At 46.2% G+C, this 17,164-nt stretch overlaps 2 protein-coding genes across 15 annotated transcripts in view; one reads left to right on the forward strand and one right to left on the reverse strand.

Annotated features, from left to right (window-relative positions):
• Nhsl2 (NHS-like 2) overlaps positions 1-17,164 on the forward strand; it is a 239,488-nt gene that overhangs the window by 202,978 nt on the left and 19,346 nt on the right. For 5 of the 13 annotated variants that reach the window (XM_063280443.1, XM_063280444.1, XM_017602318.3 and 2 more), the window contains one exon: positions 15,784-15,939. The exons of the other annotated variants lie outside the window; for them this stretch is intronic. In XM_063280443.1, coding sequence (XP_063136513.1) covers positions 15,784-15,939 — 156 coding nt within the window. The remainder of the gene's footprint in view (positions 1-15,783; positions 15,940-17,164) is intronic. 13 annotated transcript variants of the gene reach the window in all.
• Rtl5 (retrotransposon Gag like 5) lies at positions 10,997-15,796 on the reverse strand. Of its 2 annotated transcripts, none has more exons than NM_001401245.1 (2): positions 12,038-15,796; positions 10,997-11,587 (listed from the first exon to the last, which is right to left on the reverse strand). In NM_001401245.1, the coding sequence occupies exon 1, from the start codon at positions 15,323-15,325 to the stop codon at positions 13,520-13,522; it is 1,806 nt and encodes a 601-aa protein (NP_001388174.1). In that variant the 5' UTR covers positions 15,326-15,796; the 3' UTR covers positions 10,997-11,587; positions 12,038-13,519. The 2 variants fall into 2 exon arrangements, with proteins under 2 accessions (NP_001388174.1, NP_001388173.1); NM_001401244.1 differs by having other exon boundaries at positions 12,012-15,796.

Here is a 17,164-nt window from a genome sequence, read left to right on the forward strand (position 1 = left end):
TGGTGATTAATTGTGTATTGAATATTTTCTTGTGTGTTTATTGGCTATTTGTGTATCTTTGGAGAAATATCTTTTAAGAGCTTTTGCCAATGTTTGATCTGGATTATTTATCTCATTGATTTATAAGAGATGCGGACACATTTTAGATGCAAGTCGCTTCTCAGATACATGACTTGTAAATATGCTCACACATCCTATAATGTGTCTTTTCACTTCCTGCCTGAAATTATTTGTAACAAATGTTTTAAATTTCCATGAAGTACAATTTGTCTGTATTTTTCCTTTATTGTCATATCTAAGAAACCATGATCTAATCTAGTGTCTCAAAGATTTATACCTATGCTTCCCAATTTTTGTAAGTTTAGCTGTTACATATAGGTCTTTGATATACTTGGGTTTGCTTTTGTATGCATATAAGAATGGATCCATTTTTTTGCATTTACCAAATCAGTTGCCCCAACACCACTTTGGTTGAAAAGACCTTTTCTCCTTGAATGGAATTGGCACCTATGTCAAAGGTCAGCTGGTTAAGCTTGTCTGAACTCTCAGTTCTTGTATATTGCTTTATACATTCAACTCTAAATTTTAATTATCAAAAACTCATATAAAATTTTGAAATCAGCAAGTGAGTCCTTCACCTTTGTTCTTTTTCAAGATTGTTTTAGCAATTTTGGGTCATCTGAATTTTCATATAGATTTCAGGCTCTTTATGTCAGTTTCTACAAAGAAATTGAAAGGGTAATAAGAATTGTGTTGTATCTTTGTAGCAATATATGGTAATATTTTAGTAATACTAATTCTTCTAATCCATAAAAATGGAATATCTTTCTTCTTGCTCTCATTGTTAACTTTTTCATGTTTTTCAGCTTTCAATATACAAACTTTATGCTACCTTGTTAAATTTGTTCCTGTGTGCTTTATTCCTTTTGGAGAGGAGATGTTGTTACTTCAGTTTGAACCTAGGGTCTTCTGCATACTGACGAAGTGCTCTACTTCTGATCATTATTCTCAGCCCTCCTTTTCATTTGAATTCTTTGAAGTTTTGTTTTATAAGACACCATCTCACTATATAGCCTTGGCTAGCCTGGAGCTTGCTCTGTACACCAGGCTGGCCTGGAACTCATAGAGATCCAGCTTCCTCTGCCTCCTAGTGCTGGAATTTAAAGGCATGTGCTGCCATGCCCAGCTATAAATATATTTTTAAAAAGAACAAAGCCTCGGGGGCTGGAGAGATGGCTCAACAGTTAAGAGCACTGACTGCTTTTCCAGAGGTCCTGAGTTCAACTCCCAGCAACCACATGGTGGCTCGCAACCATCTGTAATGGGATCTGATGCCCTCTTCTAGTGTGTCTGAAGAAAGTGACAATATACTCATATAAATAAAGAAATTATTATAAACTAATTTTAATACTATATTAAAATATATCTATATTATATTATTGTATATTATATATTAATATTATATATTATATATAACAAACACTGGTAATTCCAGGTTCTCCTTCTCAACACCCCATCCCAAAGTGTGCGTGCGTGCGTGCGTGCGTGCGTGTGTGTTTACTTAGAGAGAAGGAAGGTGAGTGGGTAAGTAAGTAGGTACATACATATTGTGGTGCACATATGGAGTTCAGAGGACAACTTTTGGGAGTCAGTCCTCTCCTTTCACCTTGTTGAGGTGTTTCCACTGTTGTTTCTGTTGCTGAGCAGTGAATTCCTGGAGAGCTGGCTCACACATTTCCAGATGATTCTCTAGGCTCTACCTTCCAAATCTCCATAGGAATAGTGACATTATAGATGCTCACCACCACATCTGCTTGCTTGCTTGTTTGTTTTCTTCCTTCCTTCCTTCTTTCCTTCCTTCCTTCCTTCCTTCCTTTCTTTCTTTCTTTCTTTCTTTCTTTCTTTCTTTCTTTCTACCAGATTGTTCTGTATAGCACTGGCTATCCTGGAATTCTCTCTGTAGACCAGGCTAGCCTCGAGTTCACAGAAATCCACCCATCTCTGCCTTCCAAGTACTGGGATTAAAGGCATGCACCCCTACAACCCGCCCACCACCCCACCCCCAGCCACATGTACTTTTTATTATATTCCAGACATGGAAGTCAAGGCATTGGGTAGTGCTTTTTACACGGTGCTTTATTATTTTTATGATGATATTGTAAATAAAATTGGTATCTCTTTTTTATTAGTGTTCAGCACCGCATACCAAATGAGCCTTGTATATGCTGGCTGGGGCTCTTCCATTGAGCTCTTTTTAGAATTTTTATTTGGAGATGTGGTCTTACAATGTTGCCCAGGCTGACTACAAATTTTATATCATTCTGTTGATGCCTTTTAAATAGCTGGGAGTATAGGCTTGCACTATCATTCCTGATTAATTTTCTTATCTCATTTCAGATTTTATTATAAGCATTTAATAATACATTTTGTGATTTATATGAAACACATTATTTTTAATGGATTTCTTAGAATCTTTCAGGTATGAGATCATGTGGTCTTTGAAATATAATTTACTTCTTCCTTTCCAATCTGTGGGTATTTTATTTAATTTTTATTTAATCATTCTGGTTACAACCTGTATGCATTAGCTACTTTTCTGATGCTGTGATAAAATATCATGATCAAAAACAATTTAAGGAGGAAAACATTTATTTTAGCTTATGGTTCCAGAGGGATAATGTCCATGGTTGTGAGGAAGGCATGGCTGAAGCAGTAAGCAGAAAGACTTTCTCAGACTGGCCAGAGATATAGATAATGACACTGAGTCTTTTTAATATTTTAAAGCCTAGGCCTTTGCAGGGCAATCTCCCAATTACTCTATCCCTTCTAATTCTGATCTCTGACCTACCATGTAGTCAGGTCTGCCCCTCTGCTCCATTCTGGTCCAGCCATCCACCTCAAGTCCGCTGGTGAATCGCCCTTGTCTGAATTTTCTCCCAGCGTCCCTTTCTTGTCCATAAGATCCACCCTCCACTTCTTACCCAGCTATTATTGGCTGTCAGAATTTTATTGCAGCCAATCAGATACAATTCTAGATTACCCTAGGCAGGTGAGGAGGAATGAATATTTACAAACTATGAGACGGTTGATGGGCCACAAAATAACAATTCCTGCCAGCATTTAGCTCTCTGCTAGTTCAGAATTAACAGTTAAATACACAGAGACACACCTTCACACAATGTACACCAACATTTCATCTGCATAAAGGAAACAAACAGCTGGAACAGAAAGTGGGGTGAGGCCATAAAACCCTCAAAGCCCATCCCCAGTGGGGCACGTCCTTCAGGACAGCTCCATCCACAAAAGGTTCCATAACTTCCATCACCAGCTGGGGACCAAGTGTTCATATATGTGAGCCCCTGAGGAGAATTTCTCATTCAAGCCACCACATTCCAGTATAAAGTTGAATGAGAGTAGTAAGGAATAGACCCCGCTCTTATTTCTGATCTTAGGGAGAATGTACCCAGTGTTTTCACACATTACATGTTGTGTTATTGTGAGTTTCTCTTACATGTTCTTGTCTATTCTTAGTTTGTTTGCATGCTTTTAACATTGAAGGATATTGAATACTTTTATATGTAATTCATTTTTGGGCTAAGATTGATCATGGTTTTGTTTTTCATTATATCAATGTGACTTGTTTCGTTGATTTTCAAATGTTAAGACATTCTCGCATTTCTAGGATAAATTCTACTTGGTAGTGGCACATGATTACTTTTATATTACTGGATTTGGTGTGTTAATATTTTGTTGACATTTTTACATGTATAGTGATCAGGGATGATGGTCTGTACTTGTCTTGTTTGTTGCTGCTGTTAATGTCAGAGTAGTACTGGCCTAACGAGCTGAAAAATGTTACATTCTCATCAATATCAAATGAGTTTATAAAGAATTAGTGTTACTTTTTCTTTAAATAATTGGTAAACTTTACCACTGAGGTGTTTCTGGCTTTTTATCTTTTAAAAAATTCTATTGTGTATATACTATATTTTATTTATCTGTTCATTTTTTTAAAAGATATATTCATTTGTAATTTATGTGTATGACTGATTTGTCTGTATCTAAATCTGTGCGTGCAAACATGCATGCAATGTTTATGAGGGCCAGAAGAGGGCATCAGATTCTCTGGACATAAGCTGCCATGTGGTTGATCTTCCGGGATCACTCGTAATTTTTGCAAACAGTTCTACTCCTGATGACTAAGCATTCAAATATATGAGCCTCTGGGAGTCATTCGTGTTTGAACCACCACAATGTGAAGAGATCAGAGAATGATTTTTCTAGAGTCAGTTCTCTCCTTCTTCCATGGGATCCAGGGAGAGAACTCAGGTCATCGAGTTTGCACAGCAAACACTTTTATCTGCTAGACCATCTTGCTGGCCTCATCTTGAGTCATTTCTGACAGTTTGTGTCTTTCTAGGAATTTAGTCATTTCATCTACGTTGTCCTTTTGGCTTACAACTATTCATAGTATCTTTCGGATTCTTTTGCTTCTGTACGGTCAATTATAATGTCCCGGTGTTTACTTCTGAGGTTTAGTCAGTGTGAGCCTTCTGTCTCTCTTTCTTGGTTAGTCTAACCAAACAAATTTTTTGAAATCCCATTTGGCCTCCTTCCGTCTGTGTTTGGACATCTAAGAATGCCTATGAATGTCCTTTACAGGCAAGAAACTAAGTCTCCTCCATGTGTAGCTTTCAGCCAGAGCCCCAAAGCATACATTTCTGTTCCCTGTGCCAACTAAGGCAAATTTATTTTGAACCAGTGTCTTTAGTAACCAGTGACTGTGGCGCTCAGGGTTGTCATGGTCTTACCTCTCACTGTGGGAATTAAGCTGCAGCTTTTTAGTACATGGCCCTCAGCCAAAGTGGCTCATTTCGAAGTAAGTATGAGGGCCTGGAACAGAGCCGAAAGCATCAGGTTCCGACCAGCAGGGACCCTCAGGCAAAGCATTGTGGATAGGCCTGGGGCATTGTCTACGTTGAGTCCTGAATGGGAGCAGAAGCAAGGAAGGCCTCCTACTATACTGACCATATGCCTCCTTGGTCACAGTGCCCAGGACTGTGCTGTCCTGGTTGGTAGGGACTCGGATGACAGGTGGAGACTCAGAAAGGCAGGAAAAGGCATTTGAGATGTGGGGCAAGAGCTGATTCTCTGCATGTCCCAAGCCTAACCCAGGTCCTGTGGTTAAATCATTTATTTGTTCAGAACTCTAATAATTCATTTATTGTTAGAGTCAATAAAATGTCTACTTCTAGATTATTTCCAGACTAATGAGGCATCTGTGTTTCCTGCAAGCAGGTCTCAATTTTAAAACAGAGCAAACCCCACCAACATCTCTTTAATGAGAAATGAAAAAAAAAAAAAAGAATTAGCTCTCTGAAATGGGTGTGTGGTGAACAAGAAGCCTAAACCCACTGTGACAGCTTCAGCCCCACCCCGGGCTGCTGACTCAGGACCAAGAGGAAGAGGGAGCTGCCAGACTTCATGATTTCTGTAAACAGTTCTTGAAAAAGAAACCACACACTTGTCCCTCTGCCAGCCCGCAGCTTGTCCCCACAGCTGACAGGGCAGCCATTGTCTTTTCTCTGATGCCCTCTGGCTGGGCTCTTTAATTTGAACTCCATGGATCTCTAGCAGGTCTACAGTTAGAACTTAGGAGAGCTGAGAACTTGGGGGCAGGGCGGGAGAAAAATAATTTCATCTTTTCTCCACTAACCATGAACAGAGTTTTAGCATTTCTTGAAGTCTGAATGTAGGCAACAAATCACACTAACATTAGCCATGTCTGGATTTTCTCACCAAGAGGAGTCACAGCTATTTTCATATCATGTTACAGTTGCTACATCTTCGGAATCACCAGCCTCTAATCTCTAGACTTACCATTAGGTCTTGTGGTTTAATCTATTATTAGTGATAGAACTGGACCACAAAGTGATTTAAAAAAATATGACAATCTCGTATGATTGATCTCCTTTGTCATAGTGCATATCATATTTTATGCATGTCGGGCAAGGAAGAATGTATCTCAGAAAATGCTAGAGGAGTTCACACATCGCTTGCCAAAGATTAACATCCTGCCTGAGATCTTAGACTACTTCTGCTCCTTGGGCCTAGTTTTGTTGTTTTGTTTTGGTGTTTTGTGCTTTTGCCTGTTTGTGGAGATGGGTGAGGAGGTCTCACTATGTAGCCAAGGCTGGCCTTCAAGTCGAAGTCCTCCTGCCTCCATTTACCAGGTGCTTGGATTAAAGGCATGAGCATGCCTGGGTCCTGACTGAGTATCATTCTTTTGTTTTTGTCTTTCTTGAGATATGGTCTTACTAGGTAGCCAAATCTGGCCTATAACTTTTCATCTCTTGCCTCAGTTCTGGGATCATAGGTGTATGTCACCATGCCTCCATCTCATGGGCTTCATTTCTGAACCATAAAACTTTGCCTGTCTGAATGCTAGTGTTATGGTGTGTGTCAGCTTCACCTCTGTGCCACGCATCTTAATCTACCAAAGCAGGGCTAGTGGCCCTGCTCATAGGAAAATTGTGGCAATTAATAAATGAAAAGCATTTGGGCTTGAACTCATAGTCACTCTAGCTAACTAGGCATTGGCTATTCTCAGTGTTGCTGGTTCATCTCAGTGAATTCATATGCTCTACCATCAGCTCCGTTTTTAGAAGAAGGAAATTCAATTATAGAGAAACACAGTGATCAAGGCAAGGGCATGCGTCGGAAGAATGGCAGAAGCTGAGTTCAAGGTCTGTGTAAGCCTTAAGCCCAGTGGAAGTGACTCTTCACAAAGGAAGGGGACATCGCTGCCATCAGAGAGATGATGAGCATTGCCAAGGAGCTCAGCTAAAGAGGGGAACAGCTAGCACCTTGGCAGTCTGAATGAGCCAGGCTTTGCCTCCTGTCCTCAATATACCAACTAAAGAGAGAAGTCATGATGAAAACCATGATAAACCAGATAAAAGTGCTTTTCTGTGTGGCCAGATTGAGAAGAGGAAGAGGTAAAGGGGCCCAGTAACTCACTCCCAAGTCTGTATTCGGGGCTACTGATGTGGAAACTAATCACTGACCCATTATAGTCTGGGCTCTGTTCTGTCTTGCAGGTTGGTCTGATAAGTTGTCAGAACTCTTCCTGGGAGGCAAGTTCCTCCTCTGGCTAATATCAAGGCTTCAGCCTTTCCCTTCTGCCAGCATGCAATTCCTGGGACATTTTTAGTTCGTTGGGTCCCATTGTTTCAGAAGTCTGTTAGCAAAAGGGAATACCATAAGTCTGAGAATGTCCCCTCTCCTGCTTAGATGGCTGCAATTCCTATTGCTTCCCCTCAAGCTTTGTTGTGGGGACCTCCTAGCTCCATATGCACAGCACCAGCCAGGTCTAAGGGACCAGTTCTCCTTCCAAAGGCTGCTACTAATGCAGCATCCATATTCCATGGGGGAAGTCCGCGTTCTCACATTGCACAGATCCTGCAGCAGTGAGCTCATATTGCAAACCAGAACATCCTTCCTTGTTCTAGACTTATGGTTCAATGGGGCCAGGAGTATGGGGCAAGGAGGGGCTTCGAAGGGCAGGGCTGTTTGGGGACAGAGGCATTTTCAAGAAGGAAGTAATCTTGGAGCTGAGCAGATTGCCAGTAGACTGGAGCCAAGCGTGTGAATCCCGCCTCTTTCTCCTTTTCCTTTTTCTGAGTCCCCCTTTCCTTTTCCCTTTCCTCTTTTCCTTTCCTTCCCTCCTCCTTCAGAAGGTTCTCATTATAGTGTGCAGGTTGGTCTTGAACTTCTCAGCTCATACAATCCTCCAGCTTCCACCTCCCGAATAATTAAGGCTCATGTCATTGCACCCTGCATGTTTGAGTTTTCAAGAGAGACGGATGGGATGTTCAAAGACCCAGAAGCATGAAAGGGTGTGGTGTGTAAGGAGAAGAAGGAAATGATTCAACTTGTCTGGAGATAGGACAGGCTAGAAAAAGAAAGGAATGTAGCTGGGCAAATGAGTGGGCATGGCTATCTTTTGATCAGATAGAGAAGAATGTCCCAATCAGATCCAGGAGCCTTCCTCTTCAGGAGAGCCATTGACAACGAGATTTGTAAGTTCAGAGCAGCACATGTGTCCGTGCATACATGCATGCAAACACGCTTGTTAACACCACCCCAGATACATAGAAAATGGGTTGATTAGTGGAAGATAGTAGAGGTTAGACCAGCAAGGAACTACAGCAACAGTCTAGGGGAGAGATGAGGAGAACTGAACTGAGAGGCTAGGGGGTCTGGGCCGGCTAGATTGTCTGGCCTATTCCACACCTCAGCCAGGTTCATTTATGTGCAGTAAGTGGGAAGAAAGACAGGAATTGCAGGGGAACTGGCCCTCCTTGTCTCAGCTGTGTGTGGGTCCTGTGAAATAAGCTCCTCCTTAAGCCATGGCACTTCACACATTTCATTTTAACCTTTCTCACATTAACATCGGGGAGCCCCATGTCCCAGTACCCACCCTACCCACATCCCCCATTAGGAGGGCTGCTGAGGTAAGGGGCCCCTATTCTACATCTTCATGTGGCAGGCAGGAAGGGAAGGGGGTTGCAGGGAGCAGGCCAGGGCCTGCTTACTGTCAAAGGAAATATCCACCCCTCTAAGCCTTTAAGAAACTGTTTTCTTCCAAGTAGATCTCCCTGTTACCAAGGCAACTTGAGAACTCTGGGCTTTGTGTTTCTGCCCAGGGTCCCTGGGGAGAATTAGCCGGCCTAGTCTGGACAAGATGCAGGATGCACTCACTGGAGGTCCTTGTGTAGGGGTAGTCTCTCACCTCATTCTTTGGGTGCTTTTCCCCAGGAGGAGCCCTCATTATCCCTTCCTGAGCCCCATAAGCTAATTTTGACCATGGACGACACAGTCTGCACATCAGTAGACCCAACTTCTTCAAGACAAATGTCCACACCCACCTATGGACTGTCCATCCATCTTAGAATCTGAGGCAGGTGTCATGGAGGGGTTGGCTTCTCCCAGACTATGTATATGCTAGGCACTCATTGTTCCACAGATATCTCAATTGTGTACTAAATATTAGAACCGTTTCTCTGGCCTGGTGCCTGCTTTAGGGAAGGCTTATAAGAAACTGGCCAGGAAATATCATCTGGGCTATTTAGTCGCCACAACTAGACTGGCATTAGAATTGTCTAGGAAACATTTCAGAACTAGGAAGCATGAAGATTGACTCTCGGGGTAGCATAGATAGAGATTATGAGCACAGGTTCTGGTATCACACTGTTGATCATTTAAAGGACAGAATAAGGAAACAAAAGGACAGTCGAGCCAATATCATAGGCAGCAGAATCCTCTGTTTCATGCCATCTCTTAGGAAGAAGGATTTGGGAACCCTCCTCATCTTCTCATCTTTCTACCCCTCCCCCTTCCTGTCTTCGATTCAGGCACTTCCTTATTCTTGGCAAAACGGCTGCTGTGAGGTGCACGGTTCCCCTAGGTTGGGTGCCCAAGATCCCAGGTGGGGCCTGTCTACCTTTGGGTGGCAGCAGCAACCCAGAAAAGCAGTGTTGTCTTCAATGTGCTTCCTGCTTCCTCAAGCCACATCTCCCACGCTCAGGCTCTCCTGAGGCATGGGGGAGGGGGGGCAGTCGTTCTGTTTTCCTAAACCCTGGTTGCCTTTTCACTTTCGAGGTTGCCATCCTCTCGTCTTTGAAGCATCTTGACATCTACAGGTATCCTTAGCAGCTCCTCTTAGTTCTCCATGCAGAGGCTTAGTTATGCACCTGCCTTTTCAGCACCAAACTGCCGCTGCTGATCTGCCATTGTGTCATTGGGCTACTTAGCTGGTTCTATGGATGCAACTGAACAAGCAAAGAGGGTGTGGCCACAGAGAGGAAGGGCTCGATAACAGGCCTGGAAGCCCGCAGTGCTGGCGCACAGTTCTTCCTTTTTCCTCCTGTCCTTCACCTGCTCTCTTTAGTCCTTACAAAAGCTGACCCCAATTACCCCTGCCTGCAGCATCATGAGAAATCCCAAGGCTGACCCCCCCTAAAAGCCTAGAAGGAGGCCCACTGCTCACTGGGACAGCTTGCAGCCTGTGCAGGCCCTGTCCTTCCCCAGAACGGACAATCAGCGTCGTGCTCAGCACTGCCACTGGGCCAGCCTTGCTGTGTTTCTCTGCAAAACACAACCACTACCTGTCTTTCTCCTTCAGAGCCCCAAATACAGCCCACTTGACCCGGAGTACCCCCGCCCCAATTGGACCCAAGATTCCTGAGATCTGGGTTCCTCAGATATAAAAGGAGACATTACCTGGCTGGATTATAGCATTGAAATGTTGGGGAAAGTGGTTCTCCTCCCTTTCTTCCTCTCAAGTTACTAGGACTGTTACTGTGAGGATGCAGAGCCGGGCAGGATCAGGAGACAGGCCTGCCTTGTTAGACAGTAGGACCGACGAGTCGGGGCAGAGAGGAGCAGTTCTGGGAGCTGACTACCAACTACAGAACTGTAAAGAAGCCATTTACTGTGGCCTATATGACAGTGGATTGTAAGTCTGCATCTGTCCTTATCTTAAAGAGGGTGAGACTAATAAATAACCTGCTGCCCAGAATGTTGTCAGGATGAAGGATAATGGCAGATCCTCAGTGCCTAGCCTAGCACTCACAAGGAGGACGGGTCAACGGGGGAAAATGTTTTCACTCATGTCTGAGAAAGCTAAGCAAGTCCAGGAATGGGGTGCAGTTCTTTTTTACTCTACACTCTATAAAAAGCAGGGAGGTCTTGCTGACCCTGCTCGGCCTGCTCTGGGAATTTGGTTCCAGCTCGTTCACTGGAGTCCCATAGCACCATCTAGTGTCCCAAAATGGAAGGACCCTTTCCCCACCCTGCCTGCCTTCACTCCTCCCAAGAACTGCTTCCTGTTGCTGGACCTCAAGGCTTCAGGCTAGCACAGATGAGCTAAGGTGACTGAGAAGTAAGCGCCTTAGGTCCCCGTCCCTGTTCAGTAACACAGACAGACACAATCTTTACACACCCTTTATGCTTTTTTATTGAGGAGAGAAAGCTTTAGCATACAGAAGAACTTCTCTTCACAGCACAGTAATACAACAGTAACAGTAATAACAGGAACACATTTGTTTCACTGGAGCTTCCGAGTGTCTTTGGAGCACTCTTGTTGTACCCTGCATGCATCCCCACCCCCACCCCTATCCCACCCCACCCCCACCCCCACCCCCCACAACCCAAGGAGGCACTCAGAGTTTCGGATAGCTCCTGTAGCTGTCACATCACAACAAATATTGAAGAACTGGGAAAGAAGGGAAAAGGTCAAAGGAAGTTCAAAGCCCCTCTGCCCCCAGAGGCCCACAGACCAGTTTACTGCTCATGTGTGCTCCATCTCCCTGGCTGAGGCTACAGGCATTCAGAGTAAGAAGCACCATGGAGCCAGGCAAAGCATTGCCAAGGGGGTCTCTGGAATTTGAAGTACAAGACACCTGCTTTTTGCACTTCTCCACAAGGACAGGCAGCGTGAGCAGCATGTTGACATCAACAGACGGGGTCCATAGCTTCGAAGAATAGAGTTTTCCCTTCTGGAATTCTCGATTGAGGAAAAAAGCTGAAAAACAGACACAAAACAAAGTCTTCACATGGTTCTTTTTCACTCCTGCCCTGGTGGGGATGGGGAAACCAAGCAACTAAAATGTCTAACGACTGATTCAGGAAGGCAAAATGATGCTGCGTCACACAGATGACAGCCATTTCAGTCCTGCTGCCGGCCCTCCAGCTGGATGACCTCACCTTTGAGAAAACCCACTAGAAAGAAAGAAACAAATGCTGCCTCTATGTGGTGAGATTGTGAATGATTGTGAGGGAACTATTTTGTCCTTACAGCGTTCTCTACTTCCCAAATTTTCCATAATGACTATACATTAACTTTTCTCTTTGGGAGAACCACTGTGAAAGGTAGCAGCAGGTTATAGGAACCCAATTACTGATCTCCAAGGTTAGAAATCAAAGTGCTAAGTGAAAAGGCCCCTTACCTCTTTCTGATGAATAGAGATCTCACCGTAAACCAGTCTGAGGACTAGGTCTGTCTAGGACTCCTCTTCTTCAAGTTCCTTCTTCTGGTCTTAAGTTCAAATTCTAGGGCTGGGTTCTCATCTTCAGACTCCAGTGAGGAAGGTACACATTTACTGTTTTCTTTCTGCTGACCACAGTCACTTGGGCTCCACTTTGCCCAACCGCTAGGCACTGTGCAACAAGTTCAATGCCCAGGAACAAGGTGGGCCAGCAGTGAACCAGACTGCCATTTTGTGGCCAGAACTGGCATAATACATGCGTACTTTCCACTGCAGAAGCAGTATTTTGTGGATCCAAAAGTGAACTGCAGGTCTCTTACTAGGGGCACCTGAATTTGTGCCCAAGAAGCCCCTGGAGTGTGTAGGAGGCAGTCACCCCTTAAGCCACAGTGGTTAACTGAAGTTCAACAACAAGCCTGGGAGAGATTTGCCCCTCATGTGAGAGCCATGGGGGTGTTGGGCAACAGCACTGCAGTAAGGCCAGCTTCTGCAGAGCCGCCCTGTTTTCTCCTTTCAGAACTGAGTACTCCTTAGAGTCAGAGGGGCTTAAAGAGTAAGTCAGCAAGGCCACCTCTACAACCTTGAGGACACAGTCTCCTCATAGGCCTCTGGCCGGGGCTGCAGTCCAGAGCCTAGCAGGAAGAAGAGGGCCCTGTTCTTAGAGCAAGAGTCACTCCTTAGGATGTCAAACTGGACTGTGCTGCTGCTGCTGCTGCCACCTCTGCTTCCCCCTCCCCTGATACCAGTCCTCTAGGCAACGTGAAGGCAGAAGTAGCCAAAGTCTGGTTAAGGATATTGAGGCGGGAGTCTGAGGGAAGGTAAACCCCAGCACTCAAAGTGAAGTCCATTTGCCATCATTGGCCAAAGAGAGTAAATCTCAGTCCAGCTGTCCGTTGCATGTGTGGCTTTGCATATTCTCACTGCGCTGGATGTAGGGTCCCCTTTCAGGGCCTTCTGCTGGAATATGGCAAGTATATATTTCTTGGTGTCATCCTGCTCGTTGTCTAATAAGTGGCCTCAGTGGCATTAAGAGTTTACATCTAATGCCTTTAGATCACTGAATGGGGCAGATCACTCAGGCATTGGGTAAAGTCAGGATAACACTGTAGAACACAAGGCAAAGAGCACAGGAGAGGCGAAGATTGGGGACAACTAGAGAAGACAAAAGTGACCAGTGCCATTTCCAAGAATAGAGACTTGCTTTGCAACTTGTGCAAGGACTGAAGAGAGTACATGCCAAGAGGACTGTGAATACTGACCTCTCCTTTCCTGGATGGCCCAAGTTGGGCACATTTCACTCTCTGGTTGTAGTTGCAAAACTACCTGGAATTCTGCAGTTCTTCTTTCGCTCCTTCCAGTCTTGAGCTTTCGTACGGACTGGTCAGTAGATGGGGCACGTACAGCAGCAATAGCAGAGGCAAGGGAAGCAGTGGAAGGGTGTGTTCCCCGTGACCAACTCACCTCAGTATTCACACTCGAATGCGACCTTGAGTGGCACGGTGCCCCCCCTGCCTAGGAGAGAGGCAGAAGAGCACTGAGGGACGCCTTCGCATCTGGCGATGCCCCAAGCGGCCTGCATGGCGAATCAGTGGTGGTGAGCTGTAGAAGGAAGAATTGGTGCCTGGAAGGCCCTCCAGAAGTGGGACTCGATTCTGGTTCCTCTGTCTGCCAGAAGGCATAATGGGCGGTGACACACCCAGGTAGTTTTCAGCATGGTAGCCTATTGCAGAGCTAATGGTCTGGGTTGAAGTGTCAACAAGGACAGGTTCGTCCATCACCATCAGCTCTCCATGTAGGCCATGGTGGTGGGCAGCAAGTGCATGCATGTGTGCATGGATGTGCTCATGCACATACACATGCTCATGCTCTATCTCCTCCCGCTCTTGCTCCTGTTCTGAATCCAGGACCCTAACTATAACTTCATCATCTTCTTCATATTTATTTTCATCACTATCCTCATTCTTCATCATTTCCTCCTCCTTGTCTTCCTCCTCCTCCTCCTCTTCCTCATCCTCATCCTCCTCCTCGTCTTCATCCTCCTCCTCATCTTCATAATCCTCATCCTCATCTTCTTCATCCTCCATCTCTTCTTCCTCCTTCCTCATGTCCTCCTCTTCGTCCCTCATCTCTTCTGGGAAAGCCTTCATGTGCTTCCTGTGGTCCTTTAGATAAAGCTCGTGCCCGCCTGCCTCCTCACTGTCACCCTCATTTTCACTGTAGAACGCCACACCTTCGTTCTCATCCTCGTTAGAGATCAGTGTAAAAGGGCAGCAGCTATTTTGAACCGCAGGGAGTGAAGCTGGCTTGGGAACACGCACTTTCCTTTCAATCTCAATACACTCCAGAATCAGCTCATCCAGGTCTGCCATTTCAGTTGACCATAGGAGTTCCTTTCGGAAAAACTCTGACAAGCCTTTGAGAAATTGGTTTTGGAGGCGACAATCATCCCAAGACAAGAACTGGGCCAAAAACTGAAAAGCATCTGCATAGCTGCCCAGGGTACAGTTTCCCTGCTTGAGCTTGCGTATGGCCTTTTTAGCCACGCGTGAGGGGATGGGACCGCAGAATTCCTTACGGATTTCATCCAGGAAGCGCGGGAAGTTGGCATGCAAGGAGCTGCCTTCCTGGGTGACTGAGATAGCCCATTCTCTCGCTTCCCCTGTGAAAAAGGAGATCAGAAAGGCCACCCGATCTGCTCCCCCAGGGAAGTGTTCCTCGTGATCTGCTATGAAAGTCTCTAGCTGCATCAGAAATTCAGCCAGGTAGACTGGGTCGCCTGAAAAGGGTTCTATGTCTGGCCTCTCCAGAGGTGGCAGAAGGAACTCTACGGTTGGCTCCTTTGACATGGGGGAGTGCAGCTCTGGCTGGGACAAGCTGGGTGACAGAGGAGGGTCACTGGACCCGTCAGGGTTGGTATAGTCCTGGACCACATTAATCAAAAGATCATCTGAGACGTACTCGGGATCTGTGCGTGGAGGAGGCCAGCACAGGAAAGGCACCTCCTCCTCCTCCTCTTCCTCCTCCTCCTCCTCCTCGGGAGTGGGATCGGTCTCATTGAGCAGAAACTCAAAGTTCTCCTCGGCAAGGACCGGCACTATGGGCACTGGCCAGCGGACATAGCTTGAGACATTGCCCCGCAAGGAATTAACCTCGGCCAAGGCTCTTCCGAGCTGCAGGCCCAGTTGGACATTCTCTCCTCGAAGGGCATTTAACTCCTCTCTCAGGGCCACATTCGCCAAGCGGAGGCTATTGAGATTTCCCGCCGCCTCTGACATTGTGATAAGTTCCCAGGGCTTTGAGTGCCGGGCACTTGGGGGGTAGGGAGTTATAGGGGCTGCGGGAGGAGGCCGAAATGCGGAGGTGGGCGTGGGAGGAAACCAAAGTGCGGCGACAGGGCGACCGGGCGCAAGCGATCCCGGGCCACACCCACAGGGGCTCGGTCCGGGACGCGTTACCTCGTGGCAGGGGTCGGAGAAGGCAGGCAGCAGCTCGGGACCTGAAGGCGGCAGGCGCAGGAAACCGAAGAGAAGCTGGCAGAGGTGACGCCAACAGAAGCAGGCAGAGTAGGAGGGAAGGGACTGCGGCAGGATCTGTCGAGGAAAAATCTTGCAGACAGCGATCCCTCGCCTTTTAAGCTCAGCCACGCGCGCCCCCCGCAGGGGCGGGCCTTCGGGAACTGAGGGAGCCCACTGGCTCCCGCGGCTGCGCTCTCACTCACTCTCTCCTTCCCTAGCTGCAGCTAACTCGGGTCGGGAAAATGCGACAGCGACTGCCCACTCGAGGTCGTCATGGCGACAGCCAGTGAACGTGTTCCTCTCCTCGGGCAGGCCCCCGAGTGTAGAGGAACTGCTTCGCGAGGCGCAGCTCAATCTCCAGAGCCTGTTGCAAGGTACTGCGAGGGCGGGGGGCTGCCTAGAGGCGGCTGCGCAGCAGGAGGGAGGCAAAGAAGAAACAGGGAGCAGCAAAAGAAAAAAAACAGTTCCAAACCATCTCTCCTTTCACCTTCCAAACAGATGATGCTAAGATTCTGGTTTCCAGGGCTGTTGCTCTCTCTTTCTCTCCCTTTTTGATTCAGTAGTCCATAAAGGAAGACAAGGATACAGGCCAAGACAGGGTAGTGGACAAGCAATTCACAGAGAAGGAAATGGGAGAGCCTCACTGGGGACCCACATTCCTTCCAGCCCTCCTGTTATATCATCACCCATGCCTTGAAAGTCTGGCACCAGAAAACAAAGGGGTCTCCTCACCTGGACTCTACACACTCTACTCTTGTAATAACCTCCCAGCCACAATGAAGTCCTCCATATAATCACATCCCCAAGCTGAGGATGTAGCTTAGTGGCATCATGTGCAAGGCCCAAGATTCTATGTCCAGCACCACCAAAAAAAAAAAAAAAAAAAAAAAAGCCATCTCTTGCTACCTTTGAGTTTCTCTTACTACTTGAGTTTTTCAGAAACACTAGACACAGGGCTGAATCCCACAGGAAGTGCCTAATAGATACTAAATATACAAAATGTTTTATCAGTTCTTATTTCTCCATGCCAGCATATAGTAATCCCAGTGCAGAATAAAAAACATCTGATCGGCCTCCCGACTGGGATGCAACTCTGCAAGATGCTAAGGGATAACCATGAGCCCTGTGTCCAACAAGGAAGAGCTACCAGGCGAGAGGGGGGAGGGGCGTGAATGTGCTAGTTTAGCACAGGCAGAATTAGGACCAGTAAGCAGAAACTCAGAGAGATGCACACTCCTCCTCCAGACAAAGAAACGGACTTGCCCAGGGGCCACAGTTCAAAGGGAGGAGTGCTCTTTGGGGGTCTTACAGGAGACTGAATAGCGCCTGGAAGGGCTTCTGAAGAGGGAGTCTGAGCATAGAGTAGAGACGCTCCTGCAGGTACTCAGCCCTGAGGGCAGGCCTCAGTACCAGATTCTGAGGCACACAGTGTTTGTTCTGAGCTCTTGACTTTCTGCGTTTCATCTCAGCCATGGCTTTGATCAAGCCCATTCAAATCTTACACACACTTCGTGTGTTTGTGAATGTTGCTGTCTTCCACGCCACTACCTTCAGTTTCCTTATTTTCGCCTCCCTAGACCTGCCCCCACCCACAGTGGA

The sequence above is a fragment of the Rattus norvegicus genome, chromosome X (genome assembly GCF_036323735.1).
Source record: "Rattus norvegicus strain BN/NHsdMcwi chromosome X, GRCr8, whole genome shotgun sequence".
NCBI classification, from domain to species: domain Eukaryota; kingdom Metazoa; phylum Chordata; class Mammalia; order Rodentia; family Muridae; genus Rattus; species Rattus norvegicus.

What these genes read in the sequence shown, in the direction of transcription:
- Rtl5 (NM_001401245.1), bottom strand. Translation starts at nt 15,325, where the DNA reads ATGTCAGAGGCGGCGGGAAATCTCAATAGCCTCCGCTTGGCGAATGTG.